Raw genomic sequence first — 23,700 nt, 5'->3', positions numbered from 1 at the left:
TTGAAAATTACTTTCCAACCCATTCCAAGTCTATCGTTTGTTCTCTCTTTGTTTGTCAAACCGAGAGTTTGACAATTTGTCAAAGTAACTTAGCACATAACCCTTTAACTTCCATCATAGCATCTGAAAGCTACGAACACTCTGAACAAGCAATGTCCATGTTTCATCTTTTTACCTTATTGCCGACCGTGGGTGGTACAAGAATGACAATGTGGGACAAAGAAGGATAATCCTGAAGTTTCAGTATTACAACCTTAAAAAAAATAGAAAAAAATAAAAGAGAAAAAGCCGTTACTAAACATACCCCTTAGCTTGCCAGTTCCCAGATGTCCACCTCTTGTACCCCTTCCTCTGGAATACAATTGCATGTTCCATGCTGCAAACAGAACAGATTCTTCTCCCACGACACACAACCCCACCAAGCACCTCTCCCTGCTATGAGGTAGGTACAACACTTACCTTGATGGTTGGAAGTAACTCAGCTCTCCAGGATAAATCAGTAGCTTCCAGACTGTAAAAATCCATGCACATTAAAAGGATGAACATTTCATTATCCAGGCACTAGATTATGACAGCGGACCAGCTTTTATCCCTCTCTTCCTAAACATACATAATTATGAATTGCGAACAAGTTTGGGTCTACTACAGTCAGCTACTACAGTCATTTATCAAACTATAATAATTTCAGACACTGCAAATCTTGTTTTTGCATAAAGAAATTAAATGAAGCTCTGATTTTGTAATACACAACAATCAGCAGTTACTAGACACACATCTTCCAAAAGAATGAAAACTCTTAATGAGCCAAGACAGCACTGGCATTGAATTAACACACAGTTTGATTAACATTTGTTAAATATCAAATGTGTCCATTGTTCCTATGGGAACATCCAAAACATACCACATAAAACAAGAATTGCAGACCTTGCAGCAGCTCAAAACTGGTGTGTATTTGTATTAAGTTTCACATTGAACAGCAAGACATTCATTCAATTACTATAAAATATGATTTTTAGAATAGCAGGATACATTTTGTTCTTTAAATAGTGTTACAGGACCTCATGATAATAGTGCTTTTGCTATGGATTTTATTAGGCTAGGTTTTAGCTAGTAGTCCTGCACTAGGCTAACCTCCATTTGATGCCAGTCAAAGGTTACACAGAACAGTAACAGCCAGCTGCTCCTTGGATCAGGAAAAAATAGTTGTAACATCTGACTGGATGCAAGACACTGTGGCTACATGCCTCAGCACAGATCCCAAAGAAATAAATACTACGCTAGCTCAAATCCACCTGGGAATTTTCCCTAATCTAAAGGGTAGATTGAATTTATGTTGAGCTGACTCTGAGGAAGTTAATTAATCCAGTGTTAAAAACAGTTACTTTAGATCTTTTTTGTAATGATTGTAATGACCTGATTCAAATAATCACTTGATTACCCACACTTCTAAATATTCTCATATGGTAACAGCAATTCTGGAATGCGAAAAAAAAAATAAAAAAGATGCTTCAATTCACTTTCTGAGGGCTTCAAGTAATGTTTTATGTCTTTGTCATAGGATTCTAAAAAGATGCTACAAACCATACAATTTAGGGTTCCAATGCAGAATGCAGTGTCCACAAGAGAGCAAAAGGAGCTTTTTTTTTTTTTTTTTTTTTTTACTGCTATGAAGGTCAAAAATACAGCTTAAAGAAAAATAAACTTCACAAAATTTATTCTGCATTCATGTAGCAATTTTGGAAAGTATATTTTTTCCTGTTTATTGATGATACAGAAGGCATGAATTATTCACAGCAGGAGTAGGAATTCTATTTTTTCTTCCCAACCCCTTCCTAAGAAGGATATTTTATATGCTTGAAAACTCAAATACAGTTATACAAGATCTACCTAAATAAAAAAACAGGAACTATGTATACTCACCACATTGAAGAATTGCTGTCCATACAGCCATAAATCCAGCTACTTGTGTCCTGTAATGTCAATACCATAAAAAGTACATTACTGATGTGTGAATTTATAAATACATTACTAGTAATTCTTTACTCCAAACAATGCATGAGTTGATACTGATAATCTTCTCCAAAATTTTTACATGCTAACAGTTTCAGTTCACCAAATATGAGCAATTGTTCTAGAATACGTTAATAGCAGAACCTGGTGCAATTAACTTTCTAAAGAGAGGAACAAATTTTCATCTTCATCTCATTTTCCATTAAATGTGTCTGCAGCCACTATCACTATAATAACCAAACTCTCTTAAGAATATTATTTCCTGAAGTGTAAAAGCAAGGATGATGATAAAAACAGTCTCTCTCAAATTCCTTCTGTAGTTTTTAATGAAACTATTAACTTTTTTTTTTTTTTTTTTAACATTTCACAGCAAAATCAGACTTCCGTGTTAATGGAATTTGACATGATATCCTCCATTAAAGAGTCTGATATCATAATCTTGCAATTAGAATTACAAGGAAAGATAAAACATGAACATTAAAGGTGTGGGTTTTTTTCCAGAATCATTTTAAATAAGTTTAATTTGTCATCTTTTCTAGATATGAATTGGCACGTTTTTCTAAAAAAGAAATACAAGGTTTGGCAAGCAATCTTTCATTATTTCTCTTCAAAAAAGAGAAGTATCTGCCTTACACGATATAAAGTTCAGTTTTATTCAAGTTTATTCTTTTCTATCTAAAATTAATGTCTCAAGCTCCTATCCTGAGTAGTCAAGAAATACTTCAGATTTTGACTGTCCTACTGGTTTCCCCTTAACTCTCAATACTAGAGAATATAAGTATTCTGTACCTCCTCCTCCTCAAACAGTACCAGTCCTGTCATTAATATATAATGAAGGCAAAAACTGCCCCATTCAAGGGCAACCAGGTTCACAACAAATTCATAAATTTTGAAGCTGCTTCTGGGAAACACAATTACAGAAGCACTGAGGATATATACTTTTTTTCCCCACAATGGTAGTCTGAACCTCTCCTTTTGAGGTAAGAGGGGTAAGCAGAATTGTACAGGAAAGCATCTCCATTTCCTTGCCACTAATCTAAAATCAACCCAGAATCGCAGAATCGTTTGGCTGGGAAGGGACCTTAAAGATCATATAGTTCCAACCCCCCTGCCACGGGGGCAGGGACATCTTCCACTACTCATTTAATACTGAAAAGTATATTTATCCATCTCCAGTTTGCCAAGAGATTACATTTCTTCCTTTCAAAAAGTATTTTAAAAACAATTTCAAAAACATTTTAGCTGAAATTATACATGTGGAACTAAAAATACAGGGCATACTATCACCTCTCTTCGCAACAATGGAGACAGCTGAGAAGGTGCTGTTTTCTCAGCTGGCTCTCATTCACGTCCACTGCTTAGCTGAAGATCTCTGTAGACTTTCTGGCTCACTTAAATTTTATTACAGGAAAGCAAACCTATAAGCAGTGTTCCTGAATTCTGAGTACAGCTAAACCCTGGCAGCACTGAAAATAACTTCTTCATTCAACGCCATCAGTACAGCTGCACTAAATTAAAGGGGAAAGCAATCTGTGGCTAACTGTAAGAGAGCCAAAAATAAAACATTCAGGTTTCAGAAGTTCAGGTGGCATTGAAGGTTTCAGACCTTGAACACTAAGCACGACATGCTTAAACAAGAAGTACATCTGACACAACGTATTAGGCTGTGAATGTAAGTGGATGTCATTAATTTCTACTATTATTCATTAAATTGTCTTAAAATCACAACATATCCAAATTAAAACCAAACAAGTTTATAAACAAACTCGAGACATGAAAAAAGTATTTTCTCACCAACATACTGTTTTCACAGTAAACATGACTGTATGATTTTCTGTGGCTTGCAAGAGGAAACACAAAATATTTTCCATCTGAATCCTTCAAAGGGAAAAGAAAATGTTCATTACTAAAAATAAAGATAAACAAAAAACACAGTAAAGAAAAACATTACTTACATTGTAAACAGAGTAAGTCCATTTTGAGGTTTTGACTTCAATCCACATGAAATCTCCTAAAAACAAACATGTTTTTATATGTGACACTGAAGGAAATAATCTCCAAAATCTCATACTTTCTTATTGCCTAGATGTTATATCTTATCTGTAAACGGCTCAAAACCTTACAAACTTTAGTCAATACACAAGCTTGCTGCTGCTTAGAATGACGTGCAACAATCATTATCAGTTACTCAGGAAGTAGCAAAACCGTAGGGTCCAATTACTACATATTAACCACAAAAAGATTTTAGAACAAAGCTCTCAAGGAAACAAAATAAATAAGAAAATGAACAACACAAAATGTAATTACAGGGTGACATTAAATCTAATGCAACATTAGAAACACCCCCAGTCTTTGTTTCTCTCGGCCTTTTAAGAAAACTAGTACAGAAACTTGTGTAAAAGCAAGTCAGTGATGAGCTGAATGTCACATACAAGAAAACAGTAGGAGTTTAAAGGTATGTCTGGAGAAAGAAAATAAGACAGAATAATGAACAGATTGGATATGTAAATACTGCAAATTGTTATGCAAGAAGGTTAATATTTTTCTTTTGTGTAACTAGAATAAGCTAAATTTCTCTCATGAATTTTTAAGTGTTATGGGTGTGCCAGAAATAGGAAGATGCAACCACTTTGCACTTCCAAGAATAGTCTGATCTTTCACTAGGTAGATGAAGACAGCAATAAATCCCCCTTAACATTCTCTTTAGAGGGAACAAACACTGTTCACTTAGCCTCCCTCTCCCCGTGTCTTACACCCCAGAAGCTAAACGTTTTGGCGGTCCTCTACTGGGCTCATTCTAGCATGTCAATGCCTAAATGTCCCCTTATACCAGGGTGGCCAAAACTGGACACCAAAGTTCAAGCTATCTTAGAAGTTCTGCAATAGCTTACATTAAGAAAATTTCTGAAATAAAATGGTTTTCCTCAGTTCAGTCCACTTCAGCAGAACTAGCAATACAGCTGTGCCTTATGAAACATCTGTTTAGTTCCCAAGAATCCTTGTGCCCAAGATTTTTTTATCTTTTATCTAGGCATTCTTTGCAGTGACAAGAAAACCATTAGTTTTCTTCCATTCCATTTTACCCTGTCACATCACTGAATTGATGAAGCAGCCCTGAATGTTCAGGATTTCCTTAAATAGCACAAAACTAACACAGTGGCTCTACAATACCCAGAATCACAGAATCTTTAAGGTTGGAAAAGACCTCCAAGATCATCTGGTGCAACCTTTCCTTAAACACCCCCAGGGACAGTGACTCCACCACCTCCCTGGGCAACCCGTTCCAATGCCTAATCACTCAACCCTAACACTCTAGCAAGAATGGGATGCAAGTGTAGACTAGACAGTATTTTTGGCATCCAGCTATCCCCAATTTCTGAGATTGTCTATTGGACACCTTGGTGTAAATACGATTCTTACTTGTGCCCCAGAATCAAAGGCTTATAAAAATGACATAGCCATTTTTGCCCCTACCCCTTTTAACCTATTTAGTGCTGAAACCACACAGAAGTTGATCGTGTAGGTCTAAAAAGCCATATATTGTTTTAGCGATGTCTGAAGAAGGACAAATTTTATTTCAGAAGCTTGCTAGTGAGAAGATCAACTCTTAACTGAGGAGTATCTCTGAATCTTGTTCAAAAGAAAACTGCTACACACCTGTAAGTTCTGTAAAAGCTTCAGGATTTTCCTCAAATATCTTTCCAGGGTGTCTCACAAAGTGGTGATTCAGTACAGACATTCTCTTCTTGGGATCCTCAGTTATCTTAAAAAAACAAACAAAACAGATGGTCAGTTTTTATTTTACCAACAAAACAGCTTGTCAATTTTTATTTTACCAATTAGTGTGATTTACAATCATGACATGATCAGTAGAAATACAGTTTTGGGAATGAGAGGAACACTGTAAATACTTGCTGGCCACTATGACGACAATACATGGGGAAGTTTAAGAAGTATTATGTCTGAGATAAACCATCAGTTTTTCACCCTTTGTATACTATTTATACAAGGTGAGTCCAACACACTCTAAGAGATTCCATTCAAAGCTACACAGCTAGAAAAATTTATCATGGTGCAAGGTCAACTAAACCTAATGCATCATGTAATAATAATACAGTCCACAAACCACCTATAAAGCACCAAGCAATAATAACATTATTAATAAATAATAAAAATTGACTTAACTTCTAATTATTTCTGACGTTGGTCAAATAACACAAAGCCATGAGACTTTTTCAGTGACTGATAGCAAAAAGGCAATAATTCTCTCAGCGTGACTCGGAAAAATCAAAAGTGAGCTTCCTGTCTAATATGGTGGTATTTGTCCTGATTAAGCATTCTGTGTGGGAAGAAGAAAGTGTCATGGGGAATACACACTGGGTCACATATACAAACCTGTCTTGTGTTTTCATCTATGAGATCAAAAAAAGCTCTAATGGTAGCCAGGATCAATTCTTTGCACCTAGAAGACAGAATAAGTAAAATCAAATCTAGAAAGGAAATATCCAGGGGAATAAAAGTGGCAGGAAGAGACCATATTATGCTGAAATTACATTATTGTATAATGTAAGAACAATAGAGAACAAAGGGATGTTTGGTCAGTCAATTAACCTTTGTTCAATTAGCTTACCACACTATGGAGAGATGGTCTGTTGAGGCCCAAGCTCTAGGCACAGCCGAGCTCTGTTTGGAGAAGGAGAACAGCTAAGATTTTTTTTTAGTGTTCAGCATTTAAAAATTAGAACAGTCTCCCCCCATTTAAATCTACTTAGGTAATTAGGAATAGAGTTTCATGGACAGGGGTATAATAGAATGGCTTCTTCAGTCAAAAACCTTATTTGCTTCAGCAAAGACAAGGACTTGTAAAACAAAATGACTACGGAAGTATGTATGTTAGATAGATCAGATATCAGAGTCTAATGGTCAAGGGGCAAATAATGGTATAGAAGAAACTTCCCAAGAAGTTCTTCAAAGACTGCTTCTCTTACTAATCTTACTAATTTAATAAGTGATCCTGGCACATAAGAATAGAAGCATGCCAGTGAAGGCTGTTGCTGAAAAATCAAGGACACCCTCAACAGAAAGGAGCATGAAAGAACTGGACAGTCCGAAGTTATTCATTTGTACAAGCACATGTACTGCATTTACAGACTGCTACCAAAAACCTCCCTTCCATAAACAGAGCTCATTACCTTATCATACAACCTGATTCAAGTAAAGTATAAAGAATTAATGAACGACATCCATGAAGAAAAAATAAGGAAAAAACCACCATGCTACGGTATGACTTGTTAGATCCAGATGACAAGGTTATAAAAAAAATTATACCACTCTACACAGGATCTCATGCAAAATCTTGGTCACCAACAGTCATGAGAAATGAAAGTGCTGCAGATGCAGATAAGGGTTGCTAGGACAAAGGGATTGCAGAGTTAATCTCTGCGTAGCAGAATCAGAGTGGAGACTATTTATAGACAGCCTTCTGTACAATGGACAGGGAGGTAAATACCAAGGGAATGAAAACTGTTTCAGATAACATTTCAAGTTGATGTCAGAAGAAACCTGTTTAAAAGCTGGCTTACACAATAAATGGAAGTTGGAAACTACAAGTTTTCTGTCAAGCCCTACTGAGGAGTATTTGCCAGTTTCTTCTGTGCAGGGAACAGTTACATGGCAGGAAACATGGAATAACAAACCTAACTAGTTCTATGATGTTGCTTGATTAATTTTGGGAGGAAATAGATGCATGCACAAGCAGAAGACTGGACTGGAGGATCCAGTATATCCTTTCTGTTTGTAAGTTCTTTCAACGATGATAAATACAAAAAAGAAGGCTCAAAAGACAGAACTGTCCTTTTATAAACCAACTAGCAGTCTACTCCTATACTGCACATCTGTCAGTCTCCACGTACACATCTCTTGCAAAAATGCCAATAAAACCTGATTTCTGCAACAGAAAAGGTGCAAGAAGGTGGTGAAAAGAAATAGTATCAAGCAGTACTTGGGATGATTCAAATCCACCCCAACACATACTCTTTCAATGGACACTCATTTCTGCTACATCAATTATTTATGGCATTATATATATATATAATCTTTGTGTTTTCACATGTATTATTTTCATACTTAGTTACACTATGCTATACATATAAACTACAATCAGACACTGGTACACATATTACATAGACAGCTATCTAGCATACCTCCATGCAAAACCAAAAAAAAGTTTGTTTTTTCTTTTTACCACAACAGATAAGGCACTGTCTTGTTGACTCAATCTTGGTAGAAAAGCCAGTCCTGAACGAACTTGGTAATCTCTGAATCCTCCCGCCACAGAAAGGGTAGTTAAATTTCTTAACTCTTGGGCGTTTAGAATCCAATGATTGTTTACAGCTGTATAAAAATCTATAAAATACATTAAAATCAATATATTTCCCATAAATCTATTTTATATATTAAAAAAAGCTATGGAAAGATTCAACTAAAAGTTTCTGTAAGCCCTCCTAGAGGCGTTCAAGCTCTGATTACCACTTTTGATTCATATAAGGAACAAAAATTATTGTTTTAATGCCAAGGAGGTAGTAGTTGGGAGAAAGATACACTCACACTTCCTACATTAGCTGAGCACTTATTTTGTTTAGGTAGCAAATCATGGTTCTATTTTAAGGATGGCAATAATCCAGAAACAGTCAGTCAGCAAGAAAGAAGCATTGCACTGCAATCAGTTGTAGGAAGAAAAATTAATACAAACACAATAAATCAAATTTAGCAACTAGAAATAATCCATTCCTCTTGGATGCCACAGAGAATAAAGAAAATAAATGTCTATTCTTTTCCTTCATCAATTCTTTCTATATCTACATGGAACAGCAAAGTAGCCACAAAGCACATATTTCATCAGCATAATTTAGTCACATCTATCTTTCCAACAAGTTAACAGTGCATACATAATGATCATACTTTCCTTTTCATTTTAGTTAAGTAAGCAGAAAATACATTGCATCTTCTATACGTATAGATAAATATATTTTGTAAAATACATAGTTATACCTATATTCAATATGCTCTTCCACACACTTTGGGAGTGACAAACATTAACAACTTCAACAAAAACAACTCTATTTAGGCAATTCATTTGACAAAGAAAGCCATTACAGAGTTCAAGTTTTACAAAAAAAGAAAGAAAAAAATGTCATTCTCTGGAGAGCTTACAAAATTAGTTACATACTCTGCAGCTTATTGAACTTAGAAATTATTTGGACTTCTGCCCCTTCACAGAAGCATAGGCTCACATAGTCAATTTTATAGTGACATTTCACTTAAAGTAACATAGTGCGCAGAAATATCACTACAGTAATAAAGGAATAGATTAATTACAGTAAACAGAACATTCTGCACACACAAACTGCTTCAAGCCTCAGCAATTCCTAAGAATCTCACCAGCTAACACATGAGGGAATCAGTAAAGAAATAAAATGTAGTTAGGTTAGCTTACTTACCAGTAAGATACTTATCCAAAGGCATTACAGGTGCAACATGAGGTGTAGCTTGTGTAATGAGGAGATTTATAAGTTCAGGCTTAAAATTCTTCAGGGTAAGCAATGCTCTTGCAACAAGACCACCCATGGAATGGCCTACTATTGCCACACTGCTTGGTGCAAATTCTCGATCCTTAAGCAAAGAGCAAAGGATAATTAGTTCAATGTCAAATCTGGTTCTGATATAAGCCTCCTCTGATTAGCAGTTGTTCATTCCCCCCCAGATCAACTTGCATCCCTTCAAGGATAATATTAATTAGTATCAACATAGGCTAACAGAAAACTTTTCTAGGAAAAAGGAAAAGGATGGAAGGTGATGCTATATTATTATTTTAATAAGCTAGAGAAAGTTTAAAGCTGTACTACAAAAAAAGCATGCATTGCACATGGAAGTGTTTGTTTATAAACAATAAAGAACATAATCAGGGCTCCAAGATTGTCACAAACATTAAAAATCTATTAAAAAGCAGCAGTTCTCTCTTGTGCTGTTACCATGATCAATTACCTACACACAGTATAAAGTCTCCCTCCCTTATTCATCGTTCTTCAGTTATTTGTCAGAAAAAGCTGACCAGAATTCCATTCCAAAACACAAGTACATGATCTAGCATATGTCACTACTTACCCTGTACAACTTAAGAATTACTTTTATGCATTCATGCACAAATTTGGTCTGTCGTTGGAGAGTACCACCATACAGTGCAACCAACTCCTCATTGAAGTTGACACTGAAGAAATTAAAATGATACTTGAAATCAAGATCTTCTGCTTTTCTAAGTGCAATGGATCCAAGAGAACGCACTAGGAAAAATCACATAAATTAAGCAGGGACTATTAGACTGTCTTAGCACCATCATTAGTAGACGAACACAAATACATAACCTATCAAGAAACAAATGCTATTTTAAATTCATTATTCATGTCAAGTCATTTATAAAAGGTAAAAAAAAAAAAAAAAAAGATGGAAGGCAAATCTTTTCTAAACTGCAATCCCACTTGTTTTACAAAAGCAGATTTGAATATATAAGTAATGACAACAAAAATATCAGCCAGCCACTGACAGTATTGAATTGCAAAACGAGAAATGTAACAATTTTCCTGTTTTTATAAGAATCCTTCTGATAGAAAGAAGTATGAGTAAACACATCCTAATAAAAGTTTACAGAAGCATGTGGAAAAGATGTCTGATGAGATAAAAGAAAAGGTTGGAGTGAGGTACAGACAACTGCATACTATGGCATGGCAGCTGACTTCATGGACACAATGTCTAAACCAAATTGATAAAAGATAAAGGCTTACGCTCCTTCACCTGAGCATTGCTCTTCTCATCTCGTTTGCACCTTCTCATCACCACCAGGACAAGAATGCAAAATGAGTATTCTTGCCTTCAACTGGAGAGGCAATGCTATTGCTGGTGTTTTCTAAAATTCCTTTGAAGACTACCAATCTAGAACGACATTCCCAAATACTACTCCGAGATGTATAGAGGAGAAGGAAACCAAAGCCCAAAGAACACTTTTCCACCAGAAATCCTGAGGGAGAAAATGTCCAGTTTATGAGGCCTTGCTTCTGACCTGTGCTCATCTAACCCTGGATGCTATTTAATACAGCCTTCTGAGTGCAGCATTGTCACTGAGAAGACAGAGCAGGACAGGAAAAGCACCAGCTGCAAACAAAGAGCATGACAGGGAAAGAAGGAAAGAGTCCCCAAAACAAGTATACACTTCTACAAATAAACTAATGATCTGCCCAAGTCTGGCATTTAGAAGCAGGATTCGTCTTAGAGTGCAATAACTTCAGAGGTCTGCAGCCTGTAGAATTCTCTTCAGAAAAGTTCACTAGAGAGGTGAACATAAGCTTTGTTCAAGTTTAGTTGGTTATCATGTTAGAAAATAACATTTCTGAAATATTTTATACGTTCAACCACCTAAACAAATATTATCAGCATGATGCAAATTATAAGTAGAATTTGTAGTCAATCCTTTCACCAATTCTATCTAAAATTGGTAAGTAATAAGAACACCTTCAAAATGGTTTGAAAAGAGCTAAATAGCATTTAAAAGATCAAGTATCCCATCACAACTTTATACTTTGGAAGTCATGGTAGAAGGAACACGAATATTGCCAAAGATCACAAGGCACATTTGTGACTGGTTTCTGATTAGAACTCAGGATCTCAGTTCTCCCAATTCCAGGTTTGTTCCCACTAATTAAACCATACTATCTTCTTTTGCGCAAAGTGTGAATTTTGTAAACTTTACAAATTTCACTTTAGTGTCCATGAAAGATAAGGGATTCACATCTTTCAAAAGTGTCTGTAACAAATCAAAATAAGAGCCCAAAAAACACAGCAGTGATGCTTGCTTTCATTTTTTAACCACGAACATGCTTTAAACAAGAATGAAAAGAACAACAGCAGCAACAACTGTTCATCTAGGTATCAGACCTAAAATATATTATTCCACAATAAATTCTAAATGAAATGTGAATTTTCATAATAAACCATATTAAAAATATTCTGAGCCATAGAATAAATCAGTTTTGCCTTAATCAAACAAAGATTTTAGAAAATGAATGCGACTTACTGCCAGTCTCCCTAAATCAATTTACCAAAACAAGGAATAAATATTTAAAGGCACTCATCTAAAGTAGCAGGATATCTGCAGCATGTAGTACTCCTTCTACTCAACTAGGTTGTTCTTTATACATTTCATTTTGATTCCTAACATACACTGAAAGTACCATTCTATTTCCTGCATAATGATGTACTGCCCTGATTTTAGAGACAGCATTATCTCACAGAAGATTTCCAATACTTTAGAGACAATTATGGAAATCCATGTGGTACCTCCCATTATCGTTATGTTCATAACATTCTTTGGATACTACTGTCTCTGCAAAGCTATGTGAGTTTTCTGAAAGTACGAGTTTGCAAGATATTTTACTTTTTCATAAGCTAAGCAGGTATGTTGTCTGAGAAAATAATCTTGTAAAGGTTCCCTAAATTTTGATAATTTAATCACCAAGTCTGGTGCAGATATAAGGAAAAAATTATCATGGTAAAACAGCAAGTTTTAGACTGAAGTGTTTTTCCCCATATATACACACAAGTTTTGCTGATGTCTGAAGGGTGTTACTAACTGTTTCAAAGTACATTTCAGAGAGCAAAAATAACAGTAACAAACCCAGCTTGGAAGGAATTCTGGATACTCAAATGAACACTTAAACACAGTACTTCACATGCAAATTATTAAGCTTGGTATTTACACTGAAAAATAAAAAATGCTTTAAAACTATTCCTTCTTTTCATCTGGAGCCTAGAACTGTAACAGGGAATAACATGGAAAACCAAAGCAGGCCATGTGTAGAGGGGGAAGATGATACTAAGGAAAAACTACCACTACATAAAGAATTAGGAAATACTGAAGCTACAAGTTAAACCATAAGATGATGCTTATTTCTATAGTATGTAACTAATTCAACTTCTGATGACAGATGGCAGCTGGTTTAGCTTCTTCTGATCAAATTCAGGTATTTATTTATATTTATTTATTAATTTATTTATTTATTAATTTATTTATATTGCTTTATTTGGCACAGCTGCTCTGAACACTGTTCAACTCAAAAGCAAATATGTTTTTGATTGGAAACACATAGCAACAGTGCAGTGCTGCCATAGTACAGCATAAATTGTACTGGCCTTCAAAACATAATGTCTCACTCCAGAAATATATTATAGCTCAACTGCTTAACTGATTTCAAATAAAAATCAAGTCTTCTGCCTTCTTGAAATTGACCACGGAATGATAAGGGTTAACTGCACCATAAGATGATCAACCATTGTTGATATCATTTCAAACAGAAAACTTCTTGCCATTAACTAATGCATAACTATGAGAACTCTTTGCAAAATACCTATAAATTAGGTAAATGCTTACCTTGTTTGTAACTGCCAGCATTCCCGGGAAGAAAGAGAACTGGAATTCCTGTCAATACTAGATTTTTGTTTTCTTCAGCATAATTCCCCTCCCCGTAGAGATAGAGCTCATATGCTGGATATCGCCTGGCTGTTTTCTTTGGTAATTTTATTTTCTGTTGCAAAAGAAAACATGGCACAGAATCAAAATACTATCCTCTAGCACCCAAGAACTCAAAAGATTTTTGAAATGCAAATAGGCTACTACAAAGAAAGCAGCTCAGATCTGTTGAACAAGGTGAAGAGGCTCTATCCTTACTAAAAGGCTGAACTGAAAGATAGCTGATGCAGTTTGGAACATCAGGATGTTCTCATTAAAATCGATTATGCATGGAAAACATAGCATATTGTTCACCTTTTGAACATGAAGACTACATAGCCTAGTTTTCCAGTGCCTAGAAAACTAAATAACATTTGTTTCTGAATGTGGATTTAAGCTTAAAGAAACCAAATATGACATCTATACTGTTGCAAACAAGAAAATACAGTGGCCATCCTGCCATTTAAATATTTTGGTTTCTGTTTTATGTAGTGTTTTAAAGGACAGTCTGAAGAACACAGAAGGAAAAACTTCAATGGGTTTTGCTTTAAAAAGTTCAATAAACATAAAATGTTGAGTACTTAGAATAAGTAGGTATTACTGCGCATGGGTGGCTGCAGCTCGTTGAAACAGTTATGAACTTGAACCAGCTTTAAACAAACTGGGAATGACTGCAATTGTGTATCTGTTAAAGTTGCACATCCTTAAAGTAACATACTACAGGGGAAAAAAAAAAAAAAAAAAAAAGGAAGTAACTTCTCCCAGGACATGAGATTTCAGGCCAGAAACCAGGACACCTGAGTGATACTAATTATACACTAGTTATAGCATTTGGTTACTGATCATGATAATTCACAGATATATGAAACAATGAACAAACTGTATTAAAATGCCTTTTTTTTTTTTTTTAATTTTAAGGTAACATTTTATTTTACATCACAGCGAAGTAAATATTAAACCCAGTTTTGCATCAGTAAACTTCTCTAAAGTCTCCCTCAGGTGCTTTGCTTAAGTAGAACTAAGTAGAAGCATCTCTATTCCAGTCGGTTCTCCCACCTCTGACTACAGTAAAGGTGATTTAGCTGTAATTCCCACCACACACACATACACACTCATCCCCTCCCCTTTTCGCCTCTGTCCCTCCTTGACTACAGACTATTTCCTTTCCCTTAGTCTTCAACTTGTTTGCCATATTGGTTGTTTGCAACCTGTCCTTAGTGTCTTTGATATGTATACATACATATATAGAGAATAAAAGGTTGCTATATACATACATATATATCAAAGATATATACATAACAAGTTATATATACACACAAACAGTTATAATTCCTTCACTTTGAACAAAAATGTTAAGCTTTGTTCAGGGCTTACTATTTTCTAATCTTTCTTACAATTTCCTTTCCCTTCACCTTTCCATCACTGCGCCTCATCAACTTCGCTTACCTCACTGTCCCTTTCTTATTCCTTTCTATTGCTCCTTTTTCAAAGGTGTTCAAATTTCAGGGGGGACACACACAAAATCTATTTAATTATAGTCAGTTTTCATTAGTAAATTAAGCATACTGCCTGACTAATCAAATAATAATACTATTCAACTATTCTTCCACAATATCATTCTGGTTCACCATCTTTTCAAAATCTTTTACAGACAATAAAAATCAACGAGTTGCCTACTTTTTTCTGCAAAGTATGGTACTCCTATACTACAACAAAATGGTAACACACATCTCCCAAGGGAAACAGAAGTCCCTGTTCCATGACAGAGGTTTTAAATTTTGATTTCCCAAGACCCTGGTTACATGATTGGCTGTAATGAGCTATGGCAAGTTTTTACAATGTCAACATAGGCTTCAGTTTTCACTGTGCTTCTAAGAAAATTAGGCTTGTGTGAAAAAGCCCTCATTAATAACTTCTGAATCTCATAACAAGTTTAGCCAGGACAAGAATTGGCCAAGTTCAAATACTGCAATTCTGCAACTCAAAAAACAAAACAAAACAAAACAAAAACAACCTACAAAATAAATAATTTAAAAAAAAAAATCCAATACCAATTCCTTTCTTGGTATTAGCTCAACTGTGAGCTATACCACACTATTAGGCACACCAAAAAACGGACTCCAGGAAATCAAACTTTTTATGTTTCCCTGCTCAAAGAACTATTTGTTTTGTAATGCAATACACAGTCTGGCAGGGAGAACAGGTACCATTCATCTGAAATCTTTACCTTGTAGTTTCGCACCAACACCAGCATTACAAATACATTAAAAATGAAACAACCAACCTCTTCAGCAATAAAAATGTAGTTGAGAAGTCTAATGGCTTAACAAACTCAAACACGGACATATTTTTCCCCCAAAGTACTGTTCTGCATGCAGTAAAAGTGACTGCTTACGGATTAGGAGTTTGGAAAGGCACCGCAGTGAGACGCAACTTGCATCACTGCTGCGTGGAACTCCTGCCCTGTCCCTGTGCCCATCCTGAAGCAGTGCATCTCTTACAGCACAGAACTTAGAACTGAAGCACTGGCACGGTGAGTAAATACCAAAGTTGTGCTGGTAAATGACAATTTCAGAGAACGTCCAATAACATCAAACAGATTATGCCGGGAACTTTCAGTTGGTTGGCTTTGAACTGAAACTGAAGTAGGTTTCGGCTACTAGGAGAGCTGAAAATTTGCTGCGTACTGTGTAAGTATTTATAGTTGCTTAAACAATTTTACTCTACAGCACTGACAGAACAACAGTTCTGCAGCTATCCCAAGGCTGTCTTTTGCATGCTAACACGCACAGAACTTGACTGCGTTGAAATAATCACGTGCAGTTAACGGATCCTAAAATTAACTTGCTGCTTCATTATGAATTTAGGAACCAAGTTTTTGCTGCAAGATCTTCCTTACTATGCAGGCCCAGCTCGAAACCTACTTGAGAACAGCAGATTATGATGCAGAATATTTGATTATGTTTTTTTCCAAAAGAGATGATGCTAAATGACCGTTTAAGAACTGACAGAACATGCTTTGTGATGCTTTTAACAGAAACGAAAATCCTGCAGTAAGAACTCTGTTAAAAAACTGTTTTTAAACAAGTGAATGCGGTAATAGCAGCAACGCTACCTCAGTTCACATGTTGACATCCCCACAGTATAATGTAACATGTACACGGTGTCTGGAGAACAACAATTCCCTCAGCAGCTGTCTCCCTCAAACTGATTCAAGATTTCCAGGGAGGTCTTTCAGAAGGTCTCTAAGAGGTTTTGTCAGCAAAGCGAGAAGCTGCGGGCAGGTATGCGAGTTCCTTGCCACCCACCGGGCGCTCACTGACTTGGGAAAATGGCTTACACTGGGACCTCAGCCGCTCCCTTCTTCGGCAGGTCAGTCGCTTCACAGAGCCACACAGAGGGCCGAGAAACAAGGACGGGACTCGACCCGCCGGGCACCACCGGCCCCGTGCCAGCACCGTCAGACCTGGCCCAGCCTCCTCTTCCCTCAGCAGCTCCGAGAGCCTCCGGCCGGTTTCGCCAGGGCTACATGTACCGCACCCGGCAACTACTGGCGGGAGGAAAGCGCGAAGGTTTTTATTTCATTTGCTACAAGCGGGCGGCTTTGACTCCTCCAGGCGGGCACCCCGAGGTGCCCCCTGAGGTACCGCGGCAGACCCGTCTCGCCCATCGCGCCCCCGAACCCTTCCTCCCCTCACGGCTACCGGCGAGGCCGCCGCCCCTCCGCCCACCAGCGGCGCTGGCTGCCGGCTGGCTCCCTCCCACCTGTTGCGGCGGCGCCGCCCGCCCCACTCCCTCAGCGGCCCCGCCGCGCCCCTTCGCCCCCCTCGCTCACCAGGTACTCGGGGTACTCGAACATGTAGGTCATGCTGCAGCGGTTCTCCTCGTAGAGGAACAGCACGTCGCGCACCCCCAGCAGCGTCAGCGCCGCCAACGCCCCGTAGAAGAGCGGCGCCGCCGCGGGCAGCCTCCCGCTCGCCCGCCCCATCGCGCTGAGGTGCGGAGCGGCCTCGCCCCGCGGCCGCGGGCACGGTGGGGAGGGACTGGGCGGGGAGGGACGGGCCGGGCGCCACAACCTGGCCGCCAACGGGAGCGGGAGAGGTGCGGCCGCCATGTTGGGGAGGTCGGCGCTCGGCGCGCCGCCTGCCCGCCATGTCGGGGATGGCAGAGACGCACCCGCCGGCTGCGTACCCGCCATGATGGGGAGGTCAGGGCGCGCTGAGGGGACTCCTCTCAGACAAGGGGGTAGCTGCATCTGAGGGAAAGAGGAAGTAAAAATACGTTTTCAGCATCTTCACTGCGCTCAGTACTTAAACGTTTTCCCGTCATTTAAAATAAATAAAATTTACTCAGTTTTCCAACAGTATTTGTACCATTTTTATTTGTAAAAATAACCATCCGAATGCATCTCAATAGTAGTTTACAGTTAGGGTTTTTCATTACATTAATACAGCATTCAGTAGTTGAAAAAAAGTTACTAGACTGTGCTTGAGAAGATTCAGGCTGAATTCCAAGTCATTCACTGAAGTAAGTCTTTTTCCTCATTTTATACATGACATTTACCAAGTCTTTAAACTTCAATTTACAAAATAAAACAAGACCAACAAAACCCCACTGAAACCATCAAACAATATTTCATATTGTTTATTACAAATGTTATGCAAAATATAACACTGGCACCAGATTCATATCACCATGGTTTGTAAAGATATATTGCACATGCTAAAGCATAAAAGACAAAACCTACAAAACGTAAGATATTGGCTTTAATATGTAGATCACTGCATAAGAAACGCATAAAATTACATTTTATACACACACTCAGATTGTCACTAGTTTAGAACGCCCTTTCCTATAACACTGATCAGAGGTTTACTTTTTGTGTAATAAGAAAGCATTTTCAGCACTGCAAAAATTATACATTATTCCTATAGAAATTTAGCATATTAATTTTCATTTCAATACAGGTAGAACATATGAAAAGAAGAAACACTTTATACATTCAAAGAAGAGTTGAAATGAAAATTTACTGGTAATATATTGCTTTTATAACACTCAAATGGAAAAAAAAAAGAGACAACTTTCACAAAACATTTCCATAATACACAAATATAAAAAGGCACTCTAATATTTCTTACACGACTAAGAATAAAAATCACAATTTTTTTTGAAGTCATCCTCAAGATACATAACCAAGTTTCTCAACAGTACAATGGACAAACAATTCATTTCATGTGTTTGTTCTAATTTAATAATCTGGCAGTTGTTGACTGCATAAAAGTACCAAACACATTATGGTGCCCTTTTAGTAGCGATGAACAGAAATCCCCTGAGCTATTTCACAGCAATTTCAGGCAGTCCGGAGGTTTTTACTCAGTATTTATGAGAGAGACATGGGACCCAATCCTGCTATGGATTCCACCTGCAACTGTGGTTAAAATACAGGATGAAAACTATCCTGCTAATAAAACTGGGCAGACTGCTGCCCCTCACAAAATACCCACTGTTTGGTGCAAATACAGAAGTAGTCCATGTACAGTAAATTGCAGGATCCAGGGTTAAGTGCAACAATTCTGTATGATTAAATCTACCCTTGTAAAAAGTCCACACAAAGGCATGGTGATTATTTACATGAGTAAGATTATTCCCATGCTTAAATACCTGTCCTAAATAACAAATTTATTTTTACAAGTGACAAATTATATTACAGGTTAATGTACTAGCATACAGGAAAAGGGATTCTGGTGAGATCTGGGGACAGGCTGATACTGAGTACTTCCAAAGGTCTTGCTTGTGATGGTTTTCCTAAGAACACCATACTCAAAACGTGGCTTTCCCAATGCCCATAAGATGCTAACAAATCATATTTTTCTAAGATTTCTGGAATACTGCATACTTACAACATTGCTAGTTTATAGAGAAGTTTAATCGGTAAAGTTTAAATTTGATTCCTAGAAGGAGCAAAGTTATTTGATAATCACCTACACTTCTATAACGTTGTATACATCATAAAAGGCAGCAGTTGTACTACACAGTTACCAGAGTTACAAGGTATTGCAAATTTACAAAATATTTTCAGTAACTCTGTACGGTAGCAAGTAAAATACTGATTTGTTTAAAATGGCTGCTTGAAATAATACAATACTCTCCTTGTAAAGATCACTGGTTTTCTCCTAGTGAAACAACTTCATGTAGGATAGCGTAAATTTATTTGAGGGTTAGACATATTTAATCTCTAGTTGAAATAAAATTAAAATGCTGTTCCTGCTGTTAGAGCAGGTGGCAACTATTTCCCATTTGTTTGTTTGTTTTAAATGCCCTCATTGTACACAGAAACAAACAAACTAAAACTTGGGATTTCCATTCATTTCTAAACACATGACTGAAAACTAACAACTGGTCTCTCCTCTTATTTTCAGTGCTTACAATAAGGTGGTTATTGCTATTCAGCAGGTTTTAATGAAAAACTTTTCTCAAAGTCAGTCATAAAAATGTTTCCTGTGCTACTTCTGAGGAGAAAACCAGGGTTTCAGGTGCTCTGTCATTCTACTGCTGAAAAGATAGGATTGAGGAAAAACGTATCTTTGCCTTCATAGACACTATCCCTTAGGAAATTCATTGCAAATTTTGGAAATTTGTTAATGTTCAAGTAAACAATGTTTAATTTTAGCACGGCAAAATAAACAATGTGTGTTTTTTTCCAATTGAAGAACTGGAAATCTGCTGACAGATTATTATTATTATTTTTAAACAATTCAGCGGAACATGGCTAAAAACCACAACTAAAATAGAAATCCTTACTTTTTATTTACCCTGATGAAAGCATGCACTCAGGAAGAAGCTCTTCTCATCCTCCCAGCACAGATTTAGGCCTGCAGATATCCTGAGTGTGAATCACTGGAACTTGTAACACCTTAACTCCATGCTACATTACCTTTTCTATAACTTTACTGTAGTTGTACAGTGTTCTCTCACCTGTCTAGCAAGGTGTTGGATCCCTTTCTTACACTTTCAAATGATGATGAAAAGTGTTTTGCTCTCTGCTTTTTACCAGTACAGCCTGTGGACTTCATCTTTGCATTCCACAGATTAAGATGGGCACACTTCTGAAGTGCATCAGTCCTTCCTTTTTCCACTCAGGCCATCAGTCTTGCCTAGATTCACATTTTATTTTGCATTACACAAAATAATATGCACAACTACTAACAAGGAGAAAAAGCCATAGTTATTTTTCCTGGGTATTTGTTTCACTTCAAATAAATATAAACACATTTACATTAAAAGCATATGAACATTTTCATTAGTCTGGAAAAAAACAAACTGTGGTCAACACATAATTAGTTACAAATGTCAACTTGAAACCTGCATCATAAAATGTAAAATTCACTCGAGTACTCATTACCTCAAAAGTTTATAGTTTTATGATTTAGAAAAACTACTTCATTATGTCACTCATATTTGAAGAAAAAAATAAAAGTAATAAAGTCTTCCATTTAATCACTGAAGCGTTTTGGTCCTCTTGGTATGGCTGGTTAGTTCGTGATAGGCATTTGTTTGTTTTGTTTTTTTTTTATAAAGTCTCATTCTTCCTTTTGTACTTCTGTTGCAGATGAGGGTCGGGGTCCGTTTGACCTAGAAACTTTGGCAGAAGGAGTAAACATATTCACAAGCTGACATTGCTTTCAAAGCTGGTGACAATAGGCTCTTTTAGCATACATCTCCAATCCCCTGCATGGTGCATGGTATATATTTGTTTTCTCGTGTTTGGTATTTCAACTTTTGGTGTTATGCTTTCACTACGTCACCTCTACTCTGTTAATCCAAGCACTGGCAGAAGTATGTTAAAAATCGATATTGTTTACAGTAAAAATTGGTTATTTAAGCATAGAAAATAATTTTTAAAATCTATTGAAGTTGGCATGTCATCATAAATGTTTACGTACACCTTTGTCTACACCTTATTTCTTTTTCTGATACTAGATTCACGGTTAATGGCTCAGGTGACAGAAACTTCTAATGGCCCTAATTCTGTAGTGCAAATAAACTGTACACGCTTGTGCTGAATTGGAAAAAAAAAAAGGGGGGGAGCAAGTGATTTTAATTTTTCACAAGTGGTTCCACTAATGTCAGTGGGAAAACATGGTGAGACAAGTAGAATTTGGCCTTAAGAGTTTATAACTATATTTTTCTAATTGCGTGCTGCAACTAATAACTGTAAAAAGTGCTTTCTGTACGTTTAAGTGCTTAATACGTGCAGAATGTAAAATGTTTTTTTTCCTGTAGAAAAGTAATACAGGCAATTTTAGGATTTACAACTTCACCTTTGGTTTGTGTAAAAGAAGTTATCTAATTATCAGAGGCCCTAGAATTAGTAAACAGACAAACAGAGGAAAGGAGCGATGCTTGAAATCTATGAAGGCTACATTGAAAATATGTTTGTGTACTAACAGTACAGCTAAAATATGTAAGTACTTTTTATAAACAGTTCCCTGTTTATTTGTGCTGTCAAAAAGAAAAAAGGCATTTTCTCTTTTTTACTTAAAATAAGAGGTAGAGACTTTCCACAGGGGCACTTAGGGCCTAAAGAAAACATGAGGAAGCTGAAAAGCTGCAGAACATTAATGGGAATAATATTCCAGTTAGTCTCCCTTTGTTATTTAAAGGCTTAATTCTCATCAACACTACATATCTTTCAATACCTACTTGTCAAGAGTAATAGTTAAGAATATAGCATTGGGATTTGAGCTGTTTAAAAAGACCAAAACAAAAAGCTGAAAGGAAACAATAAGGAAAGAAAAAGTTTTGCATACCAAAAAGTCAAAATGTTTCAGAATCAGAATCATTTTCATTGTACCCATCCTCTGTTCCTATGTTATTACTCAAGGGCTTATTACAAGAGTTAATGCTACCCATACTGGAGCCATCGCAGAGATGTGTCCTGCCCAAACTCTCTTTTTTAAAACAAGCGAAGTTGAAAGCCGTCATTGAACTGGAAGGAGAAAAAGGCATCATGGTAGCCAAAATGAGTGCCAGGCAGTCAGCCACGTCTTTGTTAGGAGCGCAAGCCAGGGCTGGCGTATGACCTGGGCACAAATGCAGACAAGGCAATGGTTAGTACTACGGGTACTGAGAATGGCACTGAGCATTCCTCATATACATCTCTAGACGACTTCGTAAGCAGGAGATGTATGTTCAGTTACAATCATGCCAGGCAACAGGGGGGTGTTACTTATTTTAAATTAGACATGCTGGGAAAATACACACTTTATGGAGCATTTAAATCACTGTGACCACACCAAGCACTATTTTTTTAAAATCAGGCAGCAAACAGACTTCACAATATGAATAAAAGCACTTGTTAAACACAGTTCTACAGCACAAACAATATGATGAATACAGAACATAGGGTGTACAGCAACAGGGACAGAAACTGGCTTCAGTTTCTGTACATATGAACAAGTCTCATTCTGAGAACAACGACTTTAATTAGAACATAAAAGATATTAGTTTTAACATATTTTGGAATAATAAGCAAAATTTCCAAGACTGATCAGTTGAGCATATACTCAACTCAGAAAGCAGTTCATTTAGGAATGAAATTGTAAGAGAAAAGAATTAGACCAGCGCATGTGGTACATGTATAGCAAATGTGACTATGTGGATGTTCAGTTATCCAAAATTTGCATTATGTTAGAGGAATAATAACTGTATTCAGAAAGCATGGCATAGGTTTTAAATATAAAGTCATGTTATAATATGTCAGTAAAACAAAGAACTGGGGAGCTATCAGAAATTTGTCTTCACTGCAGTGAAAGAGACAGAACCTGGCTCCTGTTCAAGGACTGCCACAAAGTAGCTCCTCATGTAAACAAATCTTTGAAATGAGTATGCTAATAACACTTGCTATCTATCAATTTTTCAGGCTGCTGTGCAGTACTGTGAAAGTGCACTGTGCTCTGCACTTTCCAAGAACTCCTCCTTTATGCTAAGAGCATACAAATTCTTTTGCAGATGGCTAAATCTTAAATGTTGCAGCAAAAGTAATCTGAGGCATTACTTCTATCTTACTGCCTCAAGTAAGCTGAAAACACCTGCAGCGTAGATGAGTTTAGTGGACAAATGTGAGTAGTTTTGTA

At 36.9% G+C, this 23,700-nt stretch overlaps 2 protein-coding genes across 7 annotated transcripts in view; both read right to left on the bottom strand.

The window, feature by feature from the left end:
• The window catches only part of PGAP1 (post-GPI attachment to proteins inositol deacylase 1), a 34,559-nt gene extending 16,872 nt beyond the window's left edge, over positions 1–17,687 (bottom strand). Inside the window, exons 1-13 of the mRNA XM_035571717.2 lie at positions 17,400–17,687; positions 13,487–13,640; positions 10,174–10,349; positions 9,510–9,681; positions 8,255–8,415; positions 6,641–6,693; positions 6,406–6,472; positions 5,668–5,773; positions 3,966–4,021; positions 3,805–3,888; positions 1,921–1,970; positions 460–511; positions 176–253 (exon numbers count right to left, since the gene is read on the bottom strand). Coding sequence (XP_035427610.1) covers positions 176–253; positions 460–511; positions 1,921–1,970; positions 3,805–3,888; positions 3,966–4,021; positions 5,668–5,773; positions 6,406–6,472; positions 6,641–6,693; positions 8,255–8,415; positions 9,510–9,681; positions 10,174–10,349; positions 13,487–13,640; positions 17,400–17,678 — 1,488 coding nt within the window. The 5' untranslated portion in view covers positions 17,679–17,687. The remainder of the gene's footprint in view (positions 1–175; positions 254–459; positions 512–1,920; positions 1,971–3,804; positions 3,889–3,965; positions 4,022–5,667; positions 5,774–6,405; positions 6,473–6,640; positions 6,694–8,254; positions 8,416–9,509; positions 9,682–10,173; positions 10,350–13,486; positions 13,641–17,399) is intronic.
• A 503-nt stretch (positions 17,688–18,190) lies between these two features.
• Positions 18,191–23,700, bottom strand: part of ANKRD44 (ankyrin repeat domain 44) — a 135,134-nt gene continuing 129,624 nt past the window's right edge. For 2 of the 6 annotated variants that reach the window (XM_050711373.1, XM_050711374.1), the window contains exons 28-29: positions 22,375–22,647; positions 18,191–20,766 (exon numbers count right to left, since the gene is read on the bottom strand). In XM_050711373.1, the coding sequence (XP_050567330.1) occupies positions 22,382–22,647 (266 nt within the window). In that variant the 3' untranslated portion in view covers positions 18,191–20,766; positions 22,375–22,381. Of the gene's footprint in view, positions 22,648–23,700 lie in introns of all 6 variants that reach the window. The other 4 variants (XM_035565732.1, XM_035565739.1, XM_035565714.2 and 1 more) reach the window with 2 other exon arrangements.

Source organism: Cygnus atratus, chromosome 6 (genome assembly GCF_013377495.2).
Source record: "Cygnus atratus isolate AKBS03 ecotype Queensland, Australia chromosome 6, CAtr_DNAZoo_HiC_assembly, whole genome shotgun sequence".
NCBI classification, from domain to species: Eukaryota; Metazoa; Chordata; class Aves; order Anseriformes; family Anatidae; genus Cygnus; species Cygnus atratus.
This window is presented reverse-complemented; position numbering and strand designations above follow the sequence as displayed.